This window comes from Neopsephotus bourkii, unplaced genomic scaffold, assembly GCF_033783945.1.
Source record: "Neopsephotus bourkii isolate Nb327-2 ecotype Australia unplaced genomic scaffold, CSIRO-AGI_Nbou_v1 NB_1132, whole genome shotgun sequence".
Lineage (NCBI taxonomy): Eukaryota > Metazoa > Chordata > Aves > Psittaciformes > Psittacidae > Neopsephotus > Neopsephotus bourkii.
In genome coordinates, this window is record NW_026901618.1 from 915969 (window position 1) to 942865 (window position 26897).

Genomic DNA, 26897 nt, shown 5'->3' on the forward strand with positions numbered 1-26897 from the left:
AGTTTCTTCACCAAGTGTGTGCTCCTGGCTGTAGAACATTTTATTATTATCCAAGCTTAATAATGCATGGATAGATCACTGTTCCAAGAGATTTTTATTTACATACACATACATGTAATGAACTATATTTAGAACAATGAAATGATATCCTTCTGCATTGGTATTCTTCAGTTTGGTGGAAAGAACAGATACATGATCTGATAAAGATGATGCTCTGCATTCTCAATAGCTGTGAGACTTCTGAGTTACAAAATAGCATTTGAGTAGGACCAAAGCTGAAAAATGTGAATGAACGAAAAAAGTGTAAAGGTTTCACCTGGCAAAGCCGACTCCTCTGCTGACTCCATTGGCATCTCTTAATATTCTGGTGGAAATGACATGTCCAAAGGGTTTCAGCATATTCTCCAGTTCCTGCTCATCCATGGAAACAGGTAAATTTGAGATGTACAGATTTGTGGGATCTTGCTCTTGTTGCTATGACAAAATGAGAGAAATATCCTCCGTTAGACTGAGCACAATAGAATAGCTGATGGCTCATACAATGAGGGCTACTCAAAACAAGACCAAGGCAAGAATTTATAGTTGTATTAGAAGCAAAGCTGGACTATCTGTTCATGACAACAACGTATTTGCCAAATTTCTGCAAACTTTCATGCACGTGCTTAATTCTGTGTGTGATTCTTACTGAATTCAGTGATGCCACTCATTATAGAAAATTACTCACACACAAGTATTCTCATGTTTGTGCCCTGATTTAGCAAACAGATTGTGAAAAAAACATGATTTCCACAAACGTGCTCACTGGTAACATAAAGAAAGAAAGAAAACGCGTTTTAAGCAGATGTGCTTTCCAGCCTGCAGACTTCCCATTCAAGCTATTCATCATGAGCAAGTTACTGAAAACCCACAACACTTTCCATAGTATTTTTGTTTTGTTTTTTTTTTTCCCCATCAGAAATGTCTTGGTTGATAGTGTGGAACAAGACCTAACTGGACTGGGGGGGAGCTCTGCAGTTCAATCTAAGGACCTGCTAAGACATGTCACATGTTTATTCTCAGACTGAGTTAAAATATCTTACAAAATATAGCCTTTAGTCTAAATAATTAAGAAAGCAAATTTGAAGACATCTTTCTCATTCTAATTTGGATTTTTAGGCTAAACTTTCATTTTTGGCAATAATTCCAACTCCTATTCTTGCTTGCCAAGCAACTGCTACTGAAACACAAAAGAGGCATAGATGCTATATGTCGAATAAATGTATTAAAGCAGTAAATAAAAACATTGTCTAAAGACAACCAGGTCTTGATTACATTAAATCAGTTTAGTTAAGCCCTTGCAAATTTTCATGGCTCTGTTTCCATTTTCAGTGATATAAGCTTTACATAGTATCAGATCACCTGTCAGTACAAGCCTGATTGGGACTAGACATGACTACACAATTTTAGCTAATGCTTGATAACCAAAAACACAAGATGCAGTTTTTATGCTGTGCAGTAAGCCAGACAATACCTTACCTGTCAAAGCCCTCTGAGATAGATTCTTGGATTCTTTTTTGTTACACATTTTAATGGGCAGAATTAATTTTTACTTGTTCAACACAGAGTTGACAACAGTAGTGCCTTTTTTTGTTGTTTTGTTTTTGTTAGGAGGTGTCCTAAAGCCAGACTAATAATCTTACAGAAGCACCGCAATCTTACATTGACGATATTACGCAAAGTCCTGCAGCCATCTGCCCTAGTTTAACTAAAGCAAATTACAGTCCATTAAAATCAGTGCAGATATGTCTTGTCAAACACAGAGAATCACACATTCTGTTTCTACGTATGAAGATGGGGCAGAACCAAGATGTCCGCTCCATCACTGCATTGCACATTCAAGGCCTTGAAAATGGAAAGAGAAATCATTTCAAGTTGTGACTCATGTGTCCTGTCTTTGCAAGGACAAGAATGACTAAGCAAAATCTAGCGTGGTTAAATACTGGAATCAGAAGTCAGAGTTTTCAGCTTTCCTTACCCCAGGCTCAAGGGAAACTTTAGCCCCTTTGGATGAGAAGAAAAGCTGCATGGGCACTCAAAGGGTCAGAAATGAGAAGGCGCATAATGCTGTTTTACTGCATTATTTGGATTCTGACCTAACAACTGCAAACACTTGCTTTTGGACATGCTGCTTAATGCTCATTGCATTCTAGGTTTGTGTCTCCAAACCCATTTACCCCACAAAACACCACATTACTATGTAGGTCAAATTCTCCACTATTTCACAAAACAGAAATAAAAGAACAAAGTATGCATGTTTTCAAGCTGCTCTCTATAGAAATATATCCAGTTATTACCATGCTTTGTAGTAAGGGACAGAGAATACAAAAACCACACACACACCTGAAGAGTGAACTTACTGCAAATTGAGCTGAAGTTACAAACTTCAGCTTCAGAACTAGAAAAACATTCTTTCCTTTTCCAGTCATCTTTCCCTGCAGTTATCTTCCTTTCGCTCACATCAATTTACATTCATACAGCTCTGAAAGCTAGTTCCTCTCTAATAACCCAAAGATATTAGTGAGGGGTCAGAACTGGTACAGTACTGACAACACGAGGAAAACCATGCAAACAGTCCTGGAGGGAAGGTAGGCAAGAAAAGAGAGGAATATGATCTTCAGATCACACTTTCAGCTTTGGGAAAAAATAACAAGCAAAAATCTCAAACATTTTCTTTCTCCTTTTTTTCCATATTGTTTGCCTTCTCTGTGTGCAAAATATTTAAGTGTCATTGCTTGTTACTTCCCTTCACACATCCCCCCATATATGCCACAGAAAAAAGGAAAGATACAAGATTTAGGAAGCATCTTCATGATTTCCAAGTACTTTGAAAATGTGAACAACAGAGGCAGTTAAAGCAGAGGCATTACAGAAGCAAGTGGAAAGGTTTGTAATTCCAAATAATTACATTGTTATGCAAACCTCTACTCATTGGTTGGCTAGGGGCTTTGATTCATCAACCAATCAGTGCTCAGTGATGGACATTCCTTGTCAATATTTAGAAAGAATATGCAGATGACATGGCCATAACCAAAGGAAAGACTAATATGAAGAAAGCAGAGTTATACACCAGTAGCTGCACAAGAGCCATCGCTTTTACTGAAGCAATTCAGTCCCACAGAATATTACAATAAGAACTTTTATTTTGACTACTCAGTTTTCAAGCTGGGGCAAGCAAATAAAATAAATAAGAACTGCCATCAATGTGTCTCACTTCTGGAGCAGGAACACATGAGCCTTTTAACTGTGTTAGAGATTAAATGCCATTATTTTAAACATCTGTGAAAAGTTTAGCTATGCTCTGAGGATGAATGGAAGACTAGCAGGCCATAGTAATTCTCTCACAAGGATTTACCCAGCCTGTCTTTTATCAACATGATAAACAAGAGCTGCAAGCAGAAAGAGACAAATGAGGCCACTCATGCTACCTCCACAGAACAACAGTGTTTGCTAAGAAAGGAAAAACCACAATATTTTTCCGTACTATACAAATATAACATTTAGAGAAATACCTCTTTCCTTTACAGAGTAATATCACCCCACAGAAGCCATATCTCAAACACAAACTGAAAGAAGATGAAATCCTTCCCAGTGATGAAGCCTGGAGCTGAGCAGGCTGTGCAGGAGCTGTGAGGAGCCTGGCTGTCCTATCACCGTGCAGCCAGACCCCACAGCCACCTACCCTCATAAACCCCGGTTTCTCAGGTTCAGCTGCCCCTCCCAGCCTCTGGCACGAGGGCTCCCTGTGACCCTTTTCACTTACACAGAGTCCCCTCTGCAGCACAGAGGTGCTGACATATGCTCATTATTTTGCCCGAGTATTCTCACTGCAGATTCCCCAAGCTCCTGCATGAGACACTTGCTTCCCCAGCCCAGTGTAACTGCTGAGCTTTCCAATATGAAAGGCAGGTGTCCTCCTGTTCAGAATGTGCCTGTTTGTTGTCAAGATGAGCCCAGCCAGAACCGTAAGTCCAAGCACTCCATGAACTGCTAGCCTTTCATAATCCTAACTAGGTGATGGTCAGGATCCTGCCATCACTGAAGGATAACATTCCAAGGTTGCAGGACTGATGGTGTGTGGATCCACACAGTGTAGACCAGGTTCCCTCTTATCTCATGTAATACTTTTTTTGGCTTTTCACTAAGCATTAAAAAATGCTACTTCCCACCTTGGGGTGCTAAAATCCTATTTATTATTGTGTTTGGTCCCAAATGGGACAGACCAGTCATCAGTGAGAGAGCTGAAAGTCACTCATGTGATATGGCCACTTCAGAACTGCATTTTCCTTTTATGCCCCGATATTCTGGGTATGACCAGAAGGGGAGGAGAGGCAGAAAACCACACACTCTCCAGAATCACCTCTAACAGCACTGTATCACACATGCCCTGAAGTTGCTACCTTAGACCCCACTCAAGCAGACTCAACAGCCAAGCAGAGCCCGCAACACTGCCTGGCCTTTGCGATCCCTGTCCTGCTTTCCCTCTCCAAACCACAGAAGGGACACTAGGCCCTCCTGGCATCACAGGGGAATGACACACCTCTTGACACAGCTTTCCAAAGCACAGCAGCCTCCCAGGTTTAATCCCCCAATGTGAGGAGGGCCCCCCAGGGGGATGAGGGCCAGCCACTGCATCTGGCTGCCACCCAGGGGGCAAAGTGGAGAAGGGGCCTACCCCGAGTGGTGGAGGGCTTGCCGAAGTACAGTGACATGGCTCCTCTGCTTTTCCCAGGCGCTGTGTGCCAAATCAGCTAATTGATGGGTACATGGGCAGGCCAAGTTGCTGCTTCTTGAAGGGAACAGGAAGGCAGTTGTGGAGCCTGCCGTGTGTGCCACCTGGCTCAAAGCATGCAAACTTGCAAGTGCAGTCTCAAGGCACTGTCAAAAGCCTGCTCCTGGCTGTCCTTACTGAGATGCATTTTACCCATGATCTCCCATTTGACTGCCCAAGAAGGGTCACATTTCCCAAGTGCACTACAGCCCCAGAGAAACGGAGGTGAACTCAGACAGTCAGGCCCAATGCTCTGAAATCCTGACATAGCCTCACACTGAGCTCATTCTGGCATCCTGGTGCATGCCAGGCTGAGTGGGTACATGGAGTGCCAAAGAAAGGGCAAACAACAGACATGCCAGGCCAGTGGAGGGATCTTTGCAACTCCCTTTGCAGCAACCCCAGCCTGTTTCACCATTGTTGTAGCCCAAATACCTTAGCTGTTCTGGCCTGTGGGTTCCAGAGGCATTAGCTGCACGAATACATTGTAGTTAGGCCATTCTGGCGGGGGGTGGGGGGGTGGAATTTGTCCAAAACTGGTTAAAATCACAGGTAGGAAGGCTTAAACTTTTGAATATTGCCAACTAACAGTAGGTCAGACCCAAGTTTTTAATTAGAGTGTTTCCAGCATTCAGCAGCAGGCATCCTGCTGCAGGGTTCTGGAGTTCAGCAGTCAGGAGCAGTTGTTCCGGGGAAACAGCCAGAAATGTCCCTGTCTTTTAGCAAGAACTGGGCCAGTCACTCAGCTCCCAAGGCCTGTGCCAAGAGGCAAAAGAAGTTTTATAATGCAGAGGATTTGAAATGCACTGCACCAATAGCATCTGAAATGGATAAAACCCAGCTGAGGGTGTGCTGCAACTCACAGTCTGCTGTTTGCTATGCTGGACCCTCTCAGGCACTTTTGAAAGAAAGGACAATGCTCAGATGGGATTTTCCCTCCCATTCTGAGATAATCTTTGGAAGCAACACATGAAAAGTGGAAAGAACAATTCCTGCTGGTGTGAGAAGAGGCTGAGCCTCTTTACGTAGTACATTTAGTAGTGCATTCTTTAAAGACATGTGCTGGGAGGTGCGGGCAGTTTTTCACTATGATATTTTTCCCCAGAAGGAACTCAAACCTCCTGTAATCTCAGTGGGCTGGAAACCGAGTGTGTTTGGTTTATGTGGGAGCCCTATGTACCAATTCTTTTTATTCAACCTAAATTATTTCTCCTTAGAGATGCCTGCTCTGGGAAGCTAAGTGCTGATTATTAGTTCAAACAATTCCTTTTTCCGTCTTCTAAACTTACTCTGGGAATAGAACTTTGTATGTAGATCAATATGAGTTTCTGAATTTCTCTTTTTAAAGATTTAATCAATATTTATATTAATAGATCATATGCTTGTCCTTAATAAATTGAGACTTGATCTTACCAACGTTGACACAGGTCAGTATTACAGCTCACCTTTAAAAGCATGGTCCTGCCTTTATGAACATTTTTGATCCACATTCAAATCACCCTCAATTAGTACTTTCCCCAAAGTAGTCCATCTCTGCCTAATGGTCACTGCCCAGGTCTTCACGCTGCGTATGTAATTTATCTCCCCTAAAGATCTTGGTTGACCTTCTGTTTCCCCTCAACATAAAAATACTCAGACTTTTTATGGAAAAAGCCATTTATGTGGAACCAGTTACATGAAACCAGATCATATATATGGAAACATTTATATGCCATTTCATAAATTTCCCAGTGTTCGCTCAGTATTTTGGAAACTGTAGCTGTAGAGTAGCATCAGTCTCATCTTCAGTTTATTAGATTATTTCTAAACTGGATTTGATACAAGCCACTGAGCTTAAATGAAATTTAGAGGAAGCATGTAATACTTTCTCTCAGCAGACTCACATTCAATATCTCTTCTTGTTGTTTTATTATTTAATATTTACTTTTTAGTACTGCAGATCAAGAGAGCTTTCCAGGATATCTGAAATAGACATTAATTTGAAAATTGATTTGATATGCATTTGATTGAATTTGCACCCCAAAAATCCAAATTAAGATACTTTTTCCCCAGTTTTCTGCTGTTTCTCCATTTATTCCTGCTGCTTTTTCATATTAATGTGTCATATTTTTGCACATATGCAAAAGATGCTTGATTTTCAAACAGGTATGTTACTGAATTTATAATTCAGGTGTTTAACTTCAGATCTAATGCTTAATATCTGCAAGTAACATTTGGAGAGGTCCTCTCTTCACTGACCTATCCAAACATAGCAGGATGCTCCTAACTTCATTATCACAGTTAGATAGGATGAAGAGGAGATGGTCGCTTGAAAGTTAAAAAAAAGTCACTCCAAAATCCATCACCTCCCACTATTACAGAAGTGATGGCAGGAAACTCTTTTCCTCCTTCGCAGTGGCAGTGGGAGGGAGGAGCTCTGTGCAGTGGCTGAGGAGTGGGATTTTGCCTATGTACGTCTGTGTGGGGCCTTTCAAACCAATGAAGATACACCGACTTGAATTCAGCAACAGTAACCCTGCCTTCAAAGGTTTTTCACATTATTGTTTCTTTTATAAAAAGAAGGAACAAACAAATTAAGAAACCTGCATGAAACACTTGCTATAGCAATGGTCCAGACCATGCAGCCTTTCAGAATTGTTAATGACAAATTCTGAGCCATCATTGCAGTAACACAAAATGAACAGAATGAATCAAGTGCAGCTGCCAGGGTTCCCTTTGACTTTTTACTTCCCTTTGTGTGGACACATTTTTAGCAGTGTAGACAGCTAAATCAATGGCCAGTTAACTACTGATCACTGGCTGGTTTCACTCTTTTGTTGAGCAGCACACCAAAAGGGTTACAAGACTCTACAGAAAGCCTAAACTTTGCATGGATTTTATTAGTGCACTAAGCACTGATAATGCAACAGATACAGAAGAAGGAAACCGGTAAAAGTGATGGGGGCAGCTTTGTCAAGAGTCCTTCCAAAATTCTTCCATAGAATCATACAATTGTTTAGGATGGAAAAGACCTTTAAGGTCATTAAGTCCAGCAATTAACCTAGCACTGTGAAGTTCATCACTAAACCATTCCATCTTTTAAGTATGTCCAGGGATGGTGATTCAACCACTTCCCTGGGAAACCTGTTCCAATGCTTGACAAATTTTTGGATGAAGGAATTTTTCCTAATATCCAGTCTAAACTTCCCCAGTGCAGCTTAAGGCCATTTCCTCTTGTTCTACTGTTTGTTACTTGGGAAAAACCAACACCCACCTCACTAAAACCTCCTTTCAGGTAGTTGTAGAGAGCTGTAAATTTTCCCCCGAGGCTTCTTCAGGCTAAAAAAACCCACTTCCCTCAGCCACTCTTCAAAAGGCTTGTGCTCAAGACCATTCACCAGCTGTGTTGCTTTGACATGTTTAAGTACCTCTACGGCTTCCCTGTAGCGAGGGGCACAAAACTGAACACAGGATTTGAGGTGCAGCTTCACCAGTGCTGAGTACAGGGGGATGGTCACTGCTGGCCACACTATTGCTGACACAGGCAAGGATGCTATTTGCCATCTTGGCTGCCTGGGCACAAGCTGGCTCATGTTCAGTTCTGTCAATCAGCACACCCAAGTCCTTTTTCACTGAGCAGCCTTCCAGCCACTCTTCCCCAAGCCTGTAGCATTTCATGGGGTTGTTGTGGGCTAAATGCAGAACCTGGCACTTAGAATCATCAAAACTCATACTATTGGCCGTGGCCCATAGATCCAGCCTGTCCAGATCCCTCTGCAGAGCCTCCCTATCCTTCATTAGATCAACACTTCCAGCCAACTTGGTGTCCACTGATTAAGACATCAAACAGAACTGGTCCCAGTACTGAGCCCTGGGGAACACCATTTGTGACAAGCCAACAACTGGACTGAACTCCATTCACCACCACTCCTTGGGCCTGAACATCCAGCCAGTTTTTTCCTCAGCAAAGGGTATACCCATACAAGCCACAGCAGCCAGTTCCTCCAGGAGGATGCTGTAGGAAACAGTGTCAAAGGCTGCCACCCCCAGGCTTATCTCTAGCAAGCATGGTTTTATCCCTTTCCTCATTCAGTCTTTTTTTTGCAGGAGGTACTGCTAGAGGCACTACCCGTCTCCTCAACCAAAATCGTGTCTAAACACTAGAGGGTTTGCGGAAAAAGCACTGAAGAGCAGAGGGTATTGGGGTATTCAAAGAAGCTTATTTTGCCTTAGGTACCTTCAAAATATTTTTTTGTGTTGTTTGATGGCCTTCCAAAGGCTCTAATATGTAAGGATTTAACATCCTGAGATGTTAAGTCTCTCTTTCACCCTGATACATCTACTTCATGGAAGTCATTGTGCCTTTTTAGACCAATTGCTCACTACATGTTTCATAAATGATCTTTCTTCCATTTCCAGCCCTATCCAACTTTTACACAATAGTTTAAAATTGATTAGCAATGGGCTTTTTTTTGCACAGCGGTGCAGGATATTCGGCCTCAGCATAATTATGCAACTATTAAATAATAAGAAATAATTAAGCCAAATCCATCAAACATTATAAATATAGCTAAATCTAATCCTGCAGCATGCATTTTCTGTGTCAGCTTCATGGTCAACAAGTCAGGTCAAAAGCCTAAAGACACAGTGGTTCTGCACATGAACACAGAGAACATAACTGCTATTCTGAAAAAAAGCATTTTCCAAATTATTTTAAGAAGTATCTTATTATTATTTTCATGAGCAAATTTAAGCACTTCTGAGCTTTATAATGACCCAAGAATTGAACTCCTGCCACTAGAAATCCTTTGCCTGGGACCACCTGATCGGGAATGAGATGTGACTCAGGCACCTAACCTTACTGTGCCATCACTAAAGCTCTCTTTGTAACTACTTCTTAAACAAGGCATAGGCTAAAATTTGCTTTACCGAGTTTTGTCAGAAAGTTGAAAACAAGCAAATTCCTAAAAACCATGACCTACTGAGAGAAAAGGAACAAAAGTATTGTAGGAAATTGTCACAAATACCTGTATCAGCTCCATAATAGAGTATTATTTATAACTACTGTTTTAATTAAAACCATGTACTTTAAAAAGAGTTCACAGTTTGTACACACCTGAGATTTCTTCTCACTGTGCAAACTATGAGGGTGCTGTGTGTGCTGTGTAAGCTGGACTCAGCTTTAATTAAGTTTGTTCATGGACAGCAGAGCATTTGCTAAAGCTAAATATTGCTGGAACCAAATTGTTACTGGTCTGTCCAGTGCAGAGCTGCTGCAGAACCTGCCATCATGCCTTTAATCTCCCCATGGTGATTTGATTCGCCCTTCATCATGTGTGGCAAATATGGACTTGAGTCACTATGGTCACTGCTTCAGAGCACTGCATAAGGTACATGGTATATCCTTTTATGTCCACCAAATACAATCATAACCAGAACTATGAGACTGATATAAAACCCTATTTTTCATACTTCTGTCATTACAAGGTGACTTTTTAGAAATCCTTACTTCTTAGCTTTCCTACAAACAAATTTCTACAATTTCCACAGTGCACAGTGCACTGCAGCCAAAAAGGCAGCTCAGCCTCAGAAAAAAATCACTGTGTCACTCTAGCTCTGATGGTGTTCAGTTGTCTCCATATTCTCTTTGACACTTGTTTTAATGACCGATCTGCTGTTAAGTAAGAATCAATTAACAACCTCAGATTATCTGAAGTCTGTCTATTACAGTTTCTGAAAATGATACAGTCTCCTAGCAGGGAACCCTAAAGAAAAAACTCACTAATGGCCCTAGGAAGCCAAAAGGTGATTTGCCTGATGAGTTGCGATCTAAACTGAAGACCTTACCTATTTATTTTGATCTGTCACTGTGTCCTAGTGAACTTAAGACACTGTGCGCTACTGGACGTTAAACAATATCCCACCATGTATGTTTATTTGCTCTATGCTATACTGCATTGATGACAAGCTGACTGATGAATATTTTCCAGGACTTCCTTATCAATATTTAGACAGGATTCAAGTCCTTTGCCCCTGTACAGCAAATCTTGTGATTTAACTCCTAATATTTGCATTCTCACTGAACTGTGTTTTACATGATGCTGTCCCACAGAAAACATACATTTCTACATGCACATATATATACTTACACAGAGAAAGAAGAGGTCACAAAAGAGGTTATTTCCTTTACAGAGGAGATAGCATGAAATCATGCGACAATATCAACTTTCTGTTATCAATAATGAAGAAAACTAATCTGAGCGAAGATGCCATATGCACTAAATTAATAAAAATAAATTAACAGCTTAAACTAAAGTGCTTAAAAAATAATCTTAGAAATATACACAAAAAGCATCCCATTATCATGGATTCTTGTGACTACTTGGCATTTCAGAAAAAATGGTGCACACAAATAGTAAATCCTGAGTAGCACTTCAGTTTTTTAAAACAGATCTGCAGTGCCAGTGACACTAATTAGCTGAAATACATTTTTTTTAATATGCAAAATGTTCGGTGCATGCACGTCCAATTGTAACACTATGTAAACCAGAAAATTACAATTATTTTTGCTCTACTTAAAATTATAATACTCCCAAACACCTGACATAAACACAGAGAGTTTCAAGGTGGCACTCAGTCTTCCAGATATAAAAAGCCTTCAAGAATTCTACAGATCGCCTTTACAGAAGCTGGGACTTGGAAAGTTATGATAACAGACCCTGAAAAGCTGGATTTGTGTACAAAGCACTGGAGATTCTAGAGTAAATGGTTACAGCTATGACAGAATTTCTACATCTCATTTTTTTAGTCTATATTTGTTGAGGTGGCAGCTCTCAAGCCACGGTCTGGTGACCCCCGGAGCTGACTGGGCTGTGCTACTTTCTTACCTCAAAGTTTCAAGCATAATGATTCTGTTCTCATGACAGTAACAGTGGACCAAAAGGATTACAAATGGTAGTGGAAATAATGGTTTTCTCCTTAATGTACCGCAGGACATAATACCACTTGCTCAGTGCAGAAAGACTCTAGCATTGTAGAGGACAAACTTGGATTCCACAAAGCATTTTGATCAACCTATGGATTAACCCCTCCTATGTACTTTGTGGAGACTGTGCCACATGTTAGAGAAGAGGTTCCATGATGCACTTCATGATCAGAAAAGGAAGTGATGGGATTTTCGAAATGACAGGAATGTGGCAAGGGGAAGGTCTTTGCTATCTGTTTTTCCAGTGGCCATAGGATGTGTTAAAGAAGCAGCAGAGGCACAGATTACAGATGTTGTGCATGTGTAACCTGTGCTAGGCCAGGGTGACGTTAGGATTTTCTGTACACTATTTCCAGCACCTGTCCTCCCTGAGGACAGTGTATTTGCTCTGTCATGGCCTGATCCTCCTCTAACTGAATTCTACAGCAAAATTTTCATCATTCTTACTTGGCAGTACCAGGATCTGTACTGGAAAATATTTGCAGACCTATATTCAGACTTATAAAGGTGCAAAAAAAAACCAAGTGGATGCATCTCTTCTAGTTTTTTTTTATATATTTATAGCTCTGCTTTCAAAGCTGCCAGCAAAATGAAGACAATACAGATTTGAAAGGATACATATGTACACAGGGTTAAATCATTATCAATATTGCATCTACGTGTAGACCAATAGCAACTTGTGCATTTCTCTTCAGAAGCTTCTCTGGTTGGGGCTAAGTCAGGAAATTCAAAATTCTTCATGAAAATTCAAAGCCTTAGCATTTAACTGTCTACACTTGCCGTGGAAAAAGACTGTAGGCATTAATGGTAGTAAATTATCCACACTGGGAAAGCATTAGAAGCTTTAAGAGGACTTTTTGGGACAGTATAACGCTTTTTAATATTTGACCTATTGACCCAAAGGTGAATTCAAGCAGCACACAGATCCCATGTGACTGCTTGTGAAGAAAATGGAATGCTTTCTTTTGTCATGTTTTGTGTTACTTCCTATAAACCATAAATGAAGTCAGAACTTTCTTGTCCGGGAATTCCTGTTGGGATATAGATTGAGGTCTGATTAGCCTGAGTCCATACAAACTGCTAGAGAACACTTATTCATCTTGATGCACATGCCAGAAATGGAAAACTACTAGTCCTTGAGGATGCATCAATTTTCAGAGAGTCTGGATTCTTTTAACTACTACAGAAACTTAAGAGAAAATCTACATATATACTGCTTAAGGAAAACAAAATCTACCATAAAACACAGCCTTGACAGTTTTATTTCAAGAAATCTGTATTTAACACAGGCAAAAATACCGTTCCCATTTAAGATCAAGCACAACTCACAAAACATGCAGTGCAGAAATACTTTTCCTAAATGCATCAGATATAAAAAGACAACCAAGCCATGTTTCAAATGTGACAAGGGACGGTTTTGACTCAAAAGCAGCATAGACACAGCAATACCACATTTTCCCTGTGTGTGGAATTCCCAGTGCTGAGTCAGCAAGTCCCAGCAGAGGGTTAGCAAAAAGGACTTGAAATATTTATTTTCCACACTCACAGGTTAAAATGAAGAAATATTATTAGTAAGTGAAGAAACTGAAACTTTGCTTTATTAAGAAAATAATAAATATTAAAATAGAACAAAAAGGCAGGGTTGAATTCTGTGATTATCACTGCTGAATCCCTTTGCACAGAAGCAACTGAGCCCTCTGTGCTCTCCTCAGCACCCATCAGAGGAAATCCTTTTCTGTATGATGAGGTTGCCCTGGTAAATGAAGTTGAGATTAGGGGCCAGTGACAGGGAACCAATGACAAAGGGTTAATGATGGGGCTAAAATCCCGCCCCTTTGCCAAATCAAGCAGGCATGGTTCCATGCTGTCCAGGCTGCAGTCTCAGCAGTGCTAGTACTGTCCCACCATGTTTTTGCTGGCAGAGAAGTCCACTGCCCCACAGCTGCAGTCAGTGTAATAAAGCAGAGCCAGCAGGTAGCTTGAAGGGGTTACTGGATAGCATGGGACCACCGCCCTCCCTGCTCTGGCCACAGCTAACCTGAGGCTGTGACCCGCTCCAGGGGAGCAGTACAGGCTACAACTCATGAAGAAGAAAAGCACAGCAGTGACATGAGACAAATCAATAACCTATGATGACCACTGGACAAGCTGCAGAAGAGGACCACATCAGTCTTTATCTGGACAACACAGAGAAGAGAGGTCAGGCATCTGTCATCCATTCCTGCTTGGGAAACGGAGGTGAGCAAAGTGTCAAAGCTTCCCTGTCCTGATACAAAAACCCCAGCACCACTGGGGAAGAAAGCATTATTTAAGGTTATATAATGCTTTTTGTAGGCAGCAAATAGGGATCGCAGTGGCACAATGCATTAACTAGAGGTTCTTGGAAAGCCAGGGGAGAGTAGCAGACACTCCTACAACTCTACAGTATTGGTGGGAAAAAAATCACGGACAGAGAGAGCAGAAAGAGGAACATTCTTCTCTTGCCAGTTAATGAAAGCAGAGAGAAGAGGGAATTTTACTGTGCTTTTTGATCTACAAAGAACATTGCCTCTGCACAAGCAGTGGGGCAGTGAACCAGAAAGGTCTGAACTGTCTTACTTCCCAAAACCGAGGAAAGCATGAGTTCTTCGTCACAGTTTTCCTTCAAACCTTTCATTAGTTCCTTCCGCCTTTCATATCACCTAGAATAGTGCAGTTTTCTGAGCAGTGAATGCTGACTCCAGTTTTCCAATCCAATGAATGTTTCCAGTTGCATATTCACATGGAAAACACAAAGTCAACAATTTTCTGCAGAAAGAAGCAGAAAACCACTCTGAAATTATAATAGGTATAGTAAGGCTGACAAAGTGGCCAGCTCTATGCACCTGTGAAGGATCAAGACAGACCTGTAAAGCAAATTTTGTCGAGCCATAAGGAACCATAACCTGATCCTACTGTGGCAAGAAAAAAGCAGTTCCCTCTGCTCAAGAAAATGATGTGAAAGAGCACATGTGCTGTTCTTGTGGCAGAAATTAAGAGCTTTGAGAAGGCCATTAAGTAAATATGTCTGGCATTTGAAATTAAATAATGGACACAGTTGTCTGCAGTAGCTGGTGAGAATTGGGGTGGCTGGTAAGGAGCTCTTCACAGGGCAGCGAGGATACCTCAGAGGCTTTTCTGCATGACGGTTGCCTACCTGCAAAAGCTCATGCAGTTCACCTCCTTTGCTACCAAAGACTAGGAGGTAAACTGCACAGGAATGGCACAAGATGATAAAAGAGCATGGTAAAGCAGAGATTTTACAAGTTGAAATTAAGATAGCAGACAGCTTGAACCCGAGTACACATGACCAGTCTCTCTGTGAGGAGGCAAGGAAGAATAAGATGCTCCAAGCCCTCTACTGTCTCTTTCCTTCTGTTTCCAGAAATCTGGACTTGGCCGCCTTGCCTAGCACAACAACTGGCTACGACTGCTTGCGTGTCAACAATTTGCTGTGTTGTACTAAGTTGGCCTATGAGAAAATGTGCCAGCATTCCAATAATAAGCTCTCCATGGCTCATGCTTATTTGTTGTTATTATGTCTATACAGTATTTCAGCTGTGGCTAATGTATATATATGTATATCTCTGTGCCTGTTTGTGTGCATATGCATGGGAATGATGTGTTTAAGTACACATGTAACAACAAAATACATTATACACATAAAAGTGCATTTCAGTTAAAGCATGCTTTCAGTTTTGAAAATCTGGGTAAACAGATGTCTATGTTTAAAGATACATAAGACTGCACACAGATTTCCAAAAAAGGAGGCATATTTGCAATTATGCATACATACATGTGAGTGACTGTGTACACAAAGGAGGTTCCCCCATAGCCACTTCATATGCTTCACTGGTGGTACTCGTGTGTGATTAAATACATCTGCATGTGATTGTATTTCACATTTATTTGTTTACATGTATAAACTGTTCATATAAAAACTGATGGCTGTATCAATGCAACAAGTGAAGGTTGTTACTACCCTCTTTCTCACTTACAAATCATAAGTAACTCTAAGAACTTACTGAAGTAATAAAACTGAGACAAGATACACAGGCATTCTTGAGTTCCAGACTGGAAAGGAATTGCAAAGAAGGCATTTTGGATGTAGCTGATGGTTGGGAATTAAAGACAAAGGAGACTCTGCAGTGGGGTGCACTGGACCTGGCTCTTTGTGTTGATCCTTAAGTGATCTGAGTCATTTTGTTCCTGATTTAGAATATTATAACTAAAAAGACAGTGTTAAAGAAAGGAACTTGAATTTCTGAACATTTCTCTATTACCTCACCCAAGTGCTGTATTTGCAACCTGTTTTCAAACCAGTTTTAGTGAAAAGAAGAGCTGAAGGCTTACAAACCAAACATCTTAACCTCTCAGTTAATAATTGCACCACTAGGGCAAAGAACTAGAATAAGAGAGAGCTACTTTATCTTGTAAATTAGGAGTGTTTTATTGGAGGTACATTTCTTACGCCAGTGCTTATCCTTGCTGATAATGATACCAGCAGTTGATGGCGTAACCAGAAAATCACCCAGTACTCAGGAAACAACTTCAACCATTTCTTGAGGAGGTAAAACACAGTTTTTCCTAAAGGAGGTAGGACTGAAAGGTATCAATGTGCAACACCTTTCTTTACATGGATGCCTATGGAATTCCATAGTTTACTTGTGAAGTTCCCACCATGACTGCAGCAATTCCTGGTGGCTCATGGTAAAATACATACAGCTGTGGATGTGTGTGCATGTTTTACAAGCCATGTAAACACTTTAAACCTGAGGGACCAAACTTGATAGTTTGCAGTCCTGAGAAATATGGGCTCAGCTCAACTTTGTCAACAGATCAAGCTAATGTTATGTGTATTCTGTGGGCTACTTGGGTTAAAAAAAAAGGAAAAATCAAAACACAAAAAAACACCCCTATGTTCTAAATACAGAAGTTGGTCGTATCTACACAAAAGCCCTTAAAAACTCTCAGGTTCCTCAAAAGAACAGTAAATAGCCACTGGATCCCACTGAATGGTGTTTCAGCCTGAGGCTGACTCCATTGTAAATCTGCAGACCAGTGACTGTTGCAGATGGACACACATCCAGCAGCCTCACAATGGGATTTGACATTCAGAGGCTTCCCTATCTGCCCTTGCCTGGGACAGGATGAGGCTGGATCTGCTGAGAAAAGGATCAACGACCTCTGCAGCTTGTTTGATTTTTAAGGGAAGTAACTTCAAGCTGTGTGACCCTATTTTTGGAGATCAATCAACTTAACCTGCTAGGCTGCCTTTCACAGGTTTTGAGATATTACACAGTTTCAAAAGACCAAGCAATTGGCAGAGAAAGTGAAAAGTTAGAGTAGAGCTATTTGCACTTACTCTGCTATTAAGACCTAAAATAATAACACTTAAAGAGTTCAAAATAGTGAAGTGTGGGGAAAACATTTTCAGGGATCCAACCAAATCAGAAGGTTATGCAGTAGAATAGGAAAAAAAAAAAATGAAATACACAACCAGCTTCTGTCTATGTGCATCTTGAGATACACATAGAAAACTGTGTTGCACTCTCACTGTGCTGCTGATCCCCATGTAAGTAAAAAAATTCCCCACTTTTCAATTCTGCTAAGCCCGCCACTCATACTATAAGCTCCAAAATTAACATGAAGAGAAAGAAATACTACTCAGAGACAAAGCACACTTGAAACCAAGGTCCTGACTACTCTGGGACAATTAAAGTCAACGGCTGCAGCCTGGGTATATTAATCACAGTCTTCTGGCCTGGTTCCAAGTTGGGCAATTACAATCTGCCTACCTCAAATTCTCCCCAGAGTTTCAAATGCAAGAGTTATTCATGATTTCCTTCCTATAAAAAGTGTTGTTTAGTGCAGCCAGTAAAGACTGGTTTCATCCAAGTGATGGGTGAATTACTCACATTGGCTATAGAAAATGTGTAAAAGCACTTTGGGATCCTTCAGGAAGAAGGACACTTACTACATTTTACAGAGCTTTTATTATTCCAAGAGGAAGTGCTCCTATCTAGATGTTTTTTCACATGCCTTTTAGTAACCAAGCAGTTTGGAGTTTGGACTTGTTTTTCTGAAAATTAAATTAGGTTACCTTATTTTTTCTGTAAATTTAAGATGATGGATCTGAAACGCAAGCACTGTATCACAAAGACAATTTAGGAAAACATACACAACAACTTCTACTTCAAAAACTATTTAGATCATTTTTTCAGCCAAAAAAAGATTAATGATTTATTATGGGGCTCATTAATCAAAAATTGTGTGTGCATGTTTTTTAAAGGACCAATTCCACTGTTCAAGTCAATTAGGTCCTCTAAAGCTATTACATTGGGAAGGAGATGCAATATTACCAAGACTTCCTGCAATATTGTTGAGACTTCCCCGAGTGTATTTAGAGTCTAAAATACATGCTATTATTCAGGAGATACCAAATTGCTAAGCTTCTTAAATTTGTACAATTGGGAACTTGAAGTACATTAAAATGCTGAAACTCATTAAGAGCCCTTTTCACAGCTGCAAGATCACTGGCATTCACAGCACCATGCAGAACAATAAAACACTCCCAACACCTTTGAACAGGGCGACTTCCGTTCCTCCAGCTCTGCTTTAATAAATCACTGAGGCAGAACTGGTATCCAGCCTCTCCATCAACCTTCTCAATTGAAAGGGAGAAACAAAAACCCACAACAACACTAGTATTCTGAACAGAAAAGCAAAATGTAGGAGCATACTGTACTAACCCCCCTCCAACACAAACCCCTCAGCTATTGCTGCTACTTTGTTAGAATATAATTCAATTTTCTCCATCAACACCAAATAAAACACCTTCAAAGGCAGAAAACAATCCATGTTTTATTCCCAAGCCACCCACCAAACAATGCCCAAGTAGACTTTCTTTCCCTGGGTATCATTTTTCTGGACCCAAAACAGAAGTCTTAGTATTTCGGTGGGTGTTTTCACTAATGCTAGCTGCATGCTGTTACTCTGCACACTGAAAATGTCCTCTTGCCCTGTTCATTGAAGGGTTGGATTTTGTGCCTGCAAAGTGGCACCAGAACAAACAGCCTGAGTTCTCAGCAGACCTGTGGATGCCTCATATATGTCTCCTACAGGTTCTCCAGCAGGCTCACGGTGTCAGTCCTGATAGCAAGAAGACAGAACCTTTCCAAGATTCATCAGGATTACATCTTCCTCCAACTACAACAGGATAAACAGAGCTCAACCCTTCACAGCTAGAAGGCAGCCACTTTGCATACTGAGAGACTGAAAACGGCACTTAAAAACAATCCTTCTCTTTGATCTGGTAGCAGCACGTTCTGCCTCCTCCTAAGGAGGCTCACAACTGCACCTCTACTATCTACAGGTCTCACCAACCCCAGAGCAAAGAAGCCCAAGTCTTATCAATGCTAGAGTGCATCAGTCTGATTTCTCCAGCTGAAGGATTTGTTTCTAAGTAAATTTCTACTGAGCCACCTACCATGTTTCCTTCGGTATTTGAAAAAACAGAAGGAAAAAAAAAAAAAACAGTAACTGACCAAAAATTAAGTGTAAGAACTATGGGAATAGCGAATACTCTAGAGATTTCACAAGATTCATCATAAGCTTGGTGCTGGGCAAATGTGAAAGAAACAGTCTTGGGACTATTACTTAGCTTGTTAAATTCCATGTGCAAATTCTGTTTATTCCAAACTATTCCCCAAAGCAATGAGTGGATTGTCTCCCTGAGAGGGGGAAATTGTTCCTTTTCCTCCTCTAAACATTTTTTAAAGAAATGGATGAATGTGCAGTGCCAAACTGGTGAAGATCATGTATTTCAAAAGTGGGTTTGAAAGATTCACCAAGAGATATTCACACTAAAGATTACAGAACTAATTACAGGAAAAAAAGGGGGTGGGGTTCTGCATGGGTGTTCCTGTCAACATCAAACAAAGTCCAAGAATACAACATTATGAGGGAAAACTAGAATATGACAAAACCAGGGCATGTAGTTAAAGCAAAAGATGCTTTGATAGGGTACAAACTGAGGTCGTTTTGTTATAGGTAATGAAAAACCTAGCTTCCAAAGCCTAGGTGAAGGGTACTACTCAAGCCTCATGGCTCTTGGCAAAACCCAATATGATTACTCCTGAAGTCCAACTACTTTGGCACACGATTCTGACTCTGTATGTTTAGTTGGAATACCCAACACGTGCCAAATGAGGAGAGTAGGAAACCCTGCCTCCTAATCAACACAGGATCACATACACATGCACCTCAACACCTTCCCAACTGGGATCACATTTCTCAACTGCTTCCAAGGCATACAGGCTTAGGACCATCATCAGCAGTGTGGGTAAAGGAGGTGTCTGCCTCTGTGGGAAACACTGCAAGTGACACTGCAGTGGCAAATCCCAACTTTTTCACTGAAAACAGGCCCAGTAAGAAACAGGCTATACCAGTTTCAACTGGCAGTTGTTTAGGGGTTAGAACTGATTGATACTCACATGGAGATTACAAAAAGAAGAAGGAAGAGAGCCCTCTAAACTTTTCAACATGTAACTTTCTTAACAGATTTTGCCATGAGATCAGGAAAACAGTACGCAGGAGAAAACGGCAACATTTTCAACAGCACTTGATCCTTTTAGTGTCTGAAATTTCCATCCTGAAACCATCTTACTCCTATCAGATCATTTTGTTTCAAGAAACTGGGGTGTGCAAGCTGACAGCCTTAAGTAAGAAGGGATGCGACAAGAAGTTTTCAGGGAAGGGATCGCTGCAGAATTCATCCCCCTTGCTGAGTCCATGACAGCTCAACAGCATCCACCTTCAACTCAGGGTTTTATTCATCCTATAATTTAGAGTGATCGAACTTTTGCAGACACTTTAAAATAGAATAGTAACCTTCTATCACAATCTTAAAAACAATTAATTTTGGCTAAGCTTTTATTCTCTTGGAAAATAGCGCAACCGTGCTTAGGTGCAAGCAGTAAAACTAAGCATTCCTCCTGCAGTGTGATCAAGTACACCTTCAAAAATATGGTAATCTTATTTGTACTAGAGAATGAGTCAGTATTTTTTACACAGTAAGTATCCTTCTGCAAGGAAGATTTGGCTTGCAGAGATTTTGTACAGGTTTCCTTGAAAAAATGCAAATTAAAGCCTTCTCTTTTGCACCCCAAATCACTGCATTAAAAATGGTAGCACTGCAGTTGAATAATATGGGGTATTTGGAGCTGAAGGTACATGGCTGCACTTAAAGCTACTTGCTAATGACTGAACTGCACACAAAGGCAGAGGTATGTGTTTAAATGTCTACATCCCCACACGATGGCTGTTTGGATGTGCAGTAAGCACCCAGCTTCATATAACCCCATCTGGCTCTTCAAGTTAAGGGAAGAAAGCATCCCTGATTTTAAACACAGTGCCTTCAAGCATAAAATATTTTCTATTTTTCAAACTAATCTGCAATTACAGTTTCAATTATTCACATTATTCATTAATTATGCTTTTGCCATTAATGTGGGCTGAGCTTTTCCAAAAAGAAGAAAGAAAACTAAATATTTTCCAGGTTTGGTCCAGACTGCACAGAGTGAAAAGAAAAACATTTACTGAAGTTTTAGGTTCACAACAGAAATATTAACATTTCTGTGCAGCATTTGGAGTACCTGGTTAAACTGAATACTAGCGTAGGAGGAGAAGCCCCTCGGGCAGGGGATGAAGCTCCTCATGCAGGGGATGACAGCACCTTCACCTTCCCTAGTTGTACACAGTGGCAGAAAGGCAAGAGTCGGGAGTAGGTACCTCATCACATATAATTTCCCTCTGGCATATGTGAGCAACATTTAAACTTAAGCTATTGTCATAAAAACCTCCATTATCATAATCCAAAACTGCTCTGCTTTAGCACCTGCCCCTAGTCCTAAAGTCCATTTGAACAGGCAAGTAGGACTGTGTGGATATCAGACTTGAGCCTGAGGACTGTGTCTGATTTTGAAAGCTTTTTCCTTTCCTGCTCTGCCTATGTTTAACCTTTTAGAGATAGAAATGAGAGGAAGTCATTCTAAACGATTACACTAAATTTAACTTTGTTATCTAAAGTCAACTCAAGAATTTTTTTGCTAAGAGTTTGGGTTACGCTTGCTAAGTGAAATATAGCTTGATCTGCTTGCACCAGCTGAAAGTGGTACCATCCCTTCAGACCTTATCCTCATACAGGTCTCAATACCATTCCCTGCAATCCCCTGTGGTTTTGAGCATCTGGCCTTTTCTTGTCAGATGACATTAAAGGAATTAATGTAATGCTCAGAGTGGGGCAGATGAACAACTCATTTTCATGAGCAACCCCTACTGTGCAGATATGGCTTCAAGAGTATATGCTGCACTAGGACCTGTATTTCTAATCCAGACATTAAGCAGAAAAAAAACAAACCAACAACCAAAAAAACAAAAAACAAACCAACCCCAAAACAGCAAAAGAAGCCAGGAAAAGAAAAAAAAAAAAAAGAAAGGAAAAGGAAAAAAAAAGAGTAAAAGTATAAATGCATTTCTGTTTTCATTGCTTCAAGTATGTAAATCAATGATGTCCTAACCAGCTGACCATTTTTCTGATCTATCTTACACTAGCTATCTGAAAACCTCTACCACCAACAGGACCTAAATTAAGTTGTAAAGGAATACCTTTCCTAACCTCTTGCTCTAAATACTGCATACCTAAGTAAATCTGAAAATGAAAGACTTCTTACATTTTTTATACAATTAGCAAAGCTTTGGTTACATTTTTTGATGCAAAGTAGTAAGCTTTGGTTACATCTTCGATACACAGTAGCAACATATTAGTAACACTTCACTGAAGCAGTTTCTCAATTACTTAAGTTTGACAATAAAAAGGCAAATAAAGAATAAATAATAACTTGACCATGCAGGTTCAACACCAAATTATGCTGAATGGGATGATGGGTTATGTACAAGCTAAAGCATAATACTTGTTTGTAACTCCCAGGATGAAAGGCTGTATGAAACAATAAAAGAATGCACATCACTGATCTCATATGCTCCTAAAGAAAATTAAGGAACATTTTTAACCAATGTTGGGAAACCATGTACCAAATGTTGCTTTTAATTACTTCTGAAAATATAGCCCTCTGTTACGGGGGTTTGGCTTTTTTATGCTTGTGCCGGCTCTTATAATGAAACATTTATTTTTTTTCCCCCAACTTTTTAATACTGTCAGACTTCTAGCTATACTTGGGTTACTGGACTACCACACTGACATGGTTATTCTTTAGTTTGCCAGCATAAAAAGGACCTAATTTAGTTGAAATCTTCTTATGAAAACATGTTCAAAGCTGGGAAAGATTTCTGTGTCTATCAAGCTGAACAGAATTTGCAAGTTAGAAATTAAGCATAGTTCGAACCCCCTGAGAACCACTACAACACCACTTTCTTTCTGAAGGTACATAAATAGTTAATAGAGGAGTTAACAGTAAATGATGCTTCAAATGCAGATCTTAATTCATGAACTTTATGAGAACAATAAAATATAGTGATGGGCTTTTCTAACAGCTTCCACAGTTCAGCCATCATCTCATAATGGGCAGGACCTTAGGCTTTATAGTAGGCATAAAAAGGCAGCATTTGCCATCCTGGGTGTGGCTGCTGGTTCACCTAAGCCAGAGACCATATCCCTTTAGAATCAGTTTTGTCATCAGAATGTAAGAGCAACAGCAGCTTTATACCAATGTAAGTGGAGATTACTCATATATAAGGGAAAATAAAAACACAAGTCATCACTGTTTTGTGTTGTACGTAGAAAATAGCCTAGATTAACTTACATTTCAGACCTTTTTTTTTTTTTTTTTCAGGACTGCTTTTTGTTTGCCATTAAAACAGAAGGCTGGGTTAGGAACTTCAAAGGCTGTATGAACATTATGACATTGGGTCCTGCCTGGCCCCTGTCTCACCTGGCACAGCAGCAGCAACAACGCAGGAAATCCACAATTCCACTCTTTGGAGACCCCAGGATAACACTGTGGCTTCTGCCACATAAAGGAATGGCAAAATGTTTTCAGCAAAGTGCATCTTTTAAGTTGACATCATCCTGTCAGGATATGTCAAATACAGCCACTGACACTGCAACCTACATATGGTCTAGATTAAAATTAATAAACAAACAAACCAGCCCTTAAATTATGAGGCCTTCCAGAAGCAAGGAGCCAAAAGTACAATAACTGCTTTATACTGTACTGCAGGGACTGATAGTGGAGCCGGCCATGAGTGCAGCGCTGCAGCATATCCGGCATCACTCAGAAAAGAGACTGCTTTGCTGTTTTCCTGCAAGCACAATGGCATAACGCCCACTCCCAGGGTGAAAGGGCTGCCAGGCTCCTCTCCTCCATGCTGCACCCTGGCTGGCAGATACCCCTGAGAGCATTTGGGCCAATGAAAGAGAGAAAAACACAATACAAACCATAGAAAAACGAATTGTGCATAACCATGTGCAACAGGTTTCATTCCACAGCCTCAAGGAGCGAATTGCTCCAGGATGGCTTGGTATTAATGACAAAAATGAAGAAATTAAATTTGTGCAGCTTCCTACATTTAGTAAAGGAAATTATGCATTTCCCACACAGCCTAATGCCAGCTCCATGGGGATTATACTAGTATTTATTGTTTTGTCTCCTCAAATAAAACACCTGTTGAAGTCAGCTATTTGAAGAATTTTTAATATACCGGCCTTATACTACAGAGAATAAGAAATGTTTATAGAGGCTCTCCTTGCAAGACTGTTGGCTCTTTTTCCCCCCAGGTAGGTGCATAATGATTTAATAACAGAAACAGCATGCCCACAGACCTCTGAACCTCAGATTTAAATAAAAACTAATATATCTGAAATCTGGCTATCAGTCTTCACAGCTCCTTCAGCTTTCCCTGTTATGGAAGGTGGTGTAATCCTAGGATACGACATGCTTCTTTTGTAAAGTCCCATCTTAAAATGTCAGGAGTCAAGGAATTAAAACCAAAAGCAGCATAAATCGCTGTCAATCATTAAAGCCTTTGATCTGCTCTTTGCTTCAGAAGGCATTGTGCCTCCTAAATGGAGGGATCAATCACCATACACCAGACCTGCTGCTAGGCCCTCTTGTGCCATGCTGCCTGCACAGAGGGCAGCTCATCGTGGCGCATTCCAGCTTGGCTTTCAGACAAACCAACGGGCAAAAACATGCCAGCAGCAAAGCAAAACAACACAACAGAACCCGCTTTGTCCACCTACATGACACAACTGCTTCCCCTTTCAGCATTTTTCACGCTTTTCTATTAAATGGCAACTTGCTTCTGCCTCTGTTTCCCAATGCATCCTCACTGGGCGTTCCACCATTGCTATTTCTCATTAGAAAACAGGATTACTGTTAGTTATTTTCTTTTCTTTTTTTTTTAAGAAAAAAAAACCTGTTTATGTTTCCACTCATTCATAGCCATATGAAGTATTATATTGGCCAGCCTTGACTTGTTTGCTGACTTTTTACAGTAACTAAATGGATTGCATAAAGAGGGAGAAATCTATTTACCTCCATCTCAACTACAAAACCTCCAAATATGCAGCACATTTATCTTGCTAAGAAGAATGTACAGCTAAAAAAAATAAATAAATAATCCAGAAAGATATTAACTTTCTCAATAAAAGCTGTGACAGTTATTTCGCTATAACAGGTATGTATGCTGACTTAGAAAGCTGGGGTTCAACCCAGACAGGCTCTTCTGTCCTGTGGGGATGGATCCTACAGGAAGGCTCCAGAGGAAAAAGGAGATGCAATACACTCCAAGTAAACACAGCAGGATTACGCCCTTAATTACAATGCTGGCTACTGATAGGGTTGCATGGATTTGGTGTACACAATAGCAAATGGGTTCAGCTGCAGGCCAAGAGACAGTATGAACAGAATACGTGTCTATTAGGTTGTACTTGGCCTGTAACAAGAGTTAAACAGTTTTTCATCCTAATTCAAACAGGTTTGTCACTTTAAGGCTGTTATTCCTCATGTTTCTTCCAAAGCTGCTGCCCTTCTTCAGTTTGAGGAGTACTCTGTTTCATAAACATTCCCTTTAATTTCAAGTTATGGAAATCCTGGGCACAATCTGGTCTTTATAAATAGGGAGCTGAAGAAAAAAAAAATGTCAAACAGAGATAAAAGTAGTATTGAACTTTTAATTATAAAAATATTTTATTTCATTTAAAGGAGCAGATTCACTGGTCTTTTCCAGCTGCCTTGCATCATCACAGTAATGAAAAGCATTATATATCCAGTTCAGTTGAATGGTTACAGGAAGTTAGCAGCTGCTTTACGTCACTGGAGCAGCACAGAGCAGCACATATTTCAATCTCAACCAGTATTCTTTCAAGGCACTTTATCAAAAGGGAAAGAAGTGATTAACTGCTTAACTGAGACAGTAGAGACATCTAGTTAAGATGAATAAAAGACACCATAAATATCTCTGCAAATGATTTTGAGGTGGAATTTGCTCACTCTCCTTTGGCTAGCAAGAACATTTCAGTCTCATCAGAATCATTGATGGGAGAAAACTGTTTAAACTAATATGCCTCATTTTCAAACCTGATTTTAGACGGCTTCTATTACAACACTTCAACACAAGTTAGAAGGGCAGATTCACTGTTACTTATGTCTTGGAGCACAGAGAAACCAATACAGAGGTATAAAGACAGATAAGCACTCTGCACAGACATGAAATAGAAAGAAAAAGTACCACTCTCATAACCCTCCTGCTTATCTAATGCAGTTGTAAATGGAAGTATAGTATCTTCCACAAGATCTTCACTTGCCTCCAGTCTCATGTCCATTCAAGACTCCCTCTGTTCATCCACTGCACTATGGCACAATTAGCTGAGCAATTAACTATGCCCTATGTTATTCTTTTTTCACCTAATTATTGTTTCATTTCTCAATTGGATGGAGCAATTGTTCCTGTTTGCCTAAGCTCTTAGGAATCACAACTACTGATTTCCTGGATTTTTTTTCTAGTGGAAGACAATCTGCAGCTCAGAGTGAGCATTTTCTTCTACCTGAATGCCAGAGAGAATGGGGGAATAGCTCCATGGGAATA

The 26897-nt window shown here is 40.3% G+C and overlaps 1 protein-coding gene across 6 annotated transcripts in view; it reads right to left on the bottom strand.

Annotated features, from left to right (window-relative positions):
• The window catches only part of RBMS3 (RNA binding motif single stranded interacting protein 3), a 742307-nt gene that overhangs the window by 156475 nt on the left and 558935 nt on the right, over positions 1-26897 (bottom strand). For all 6 annotated transcript variants that reach the window (XM_061362639.1, XM_061362642.1, XM_061362644.1 and 3 more), the window contains one exon: positions 317-474. In XM_061362639.1, the coding sequence (XP_061218623.1) occupies positions 317-474 (158 nt within the window). The remainder of the gene's footprint in view (positions 1-316; positions 475-26897) is intronic.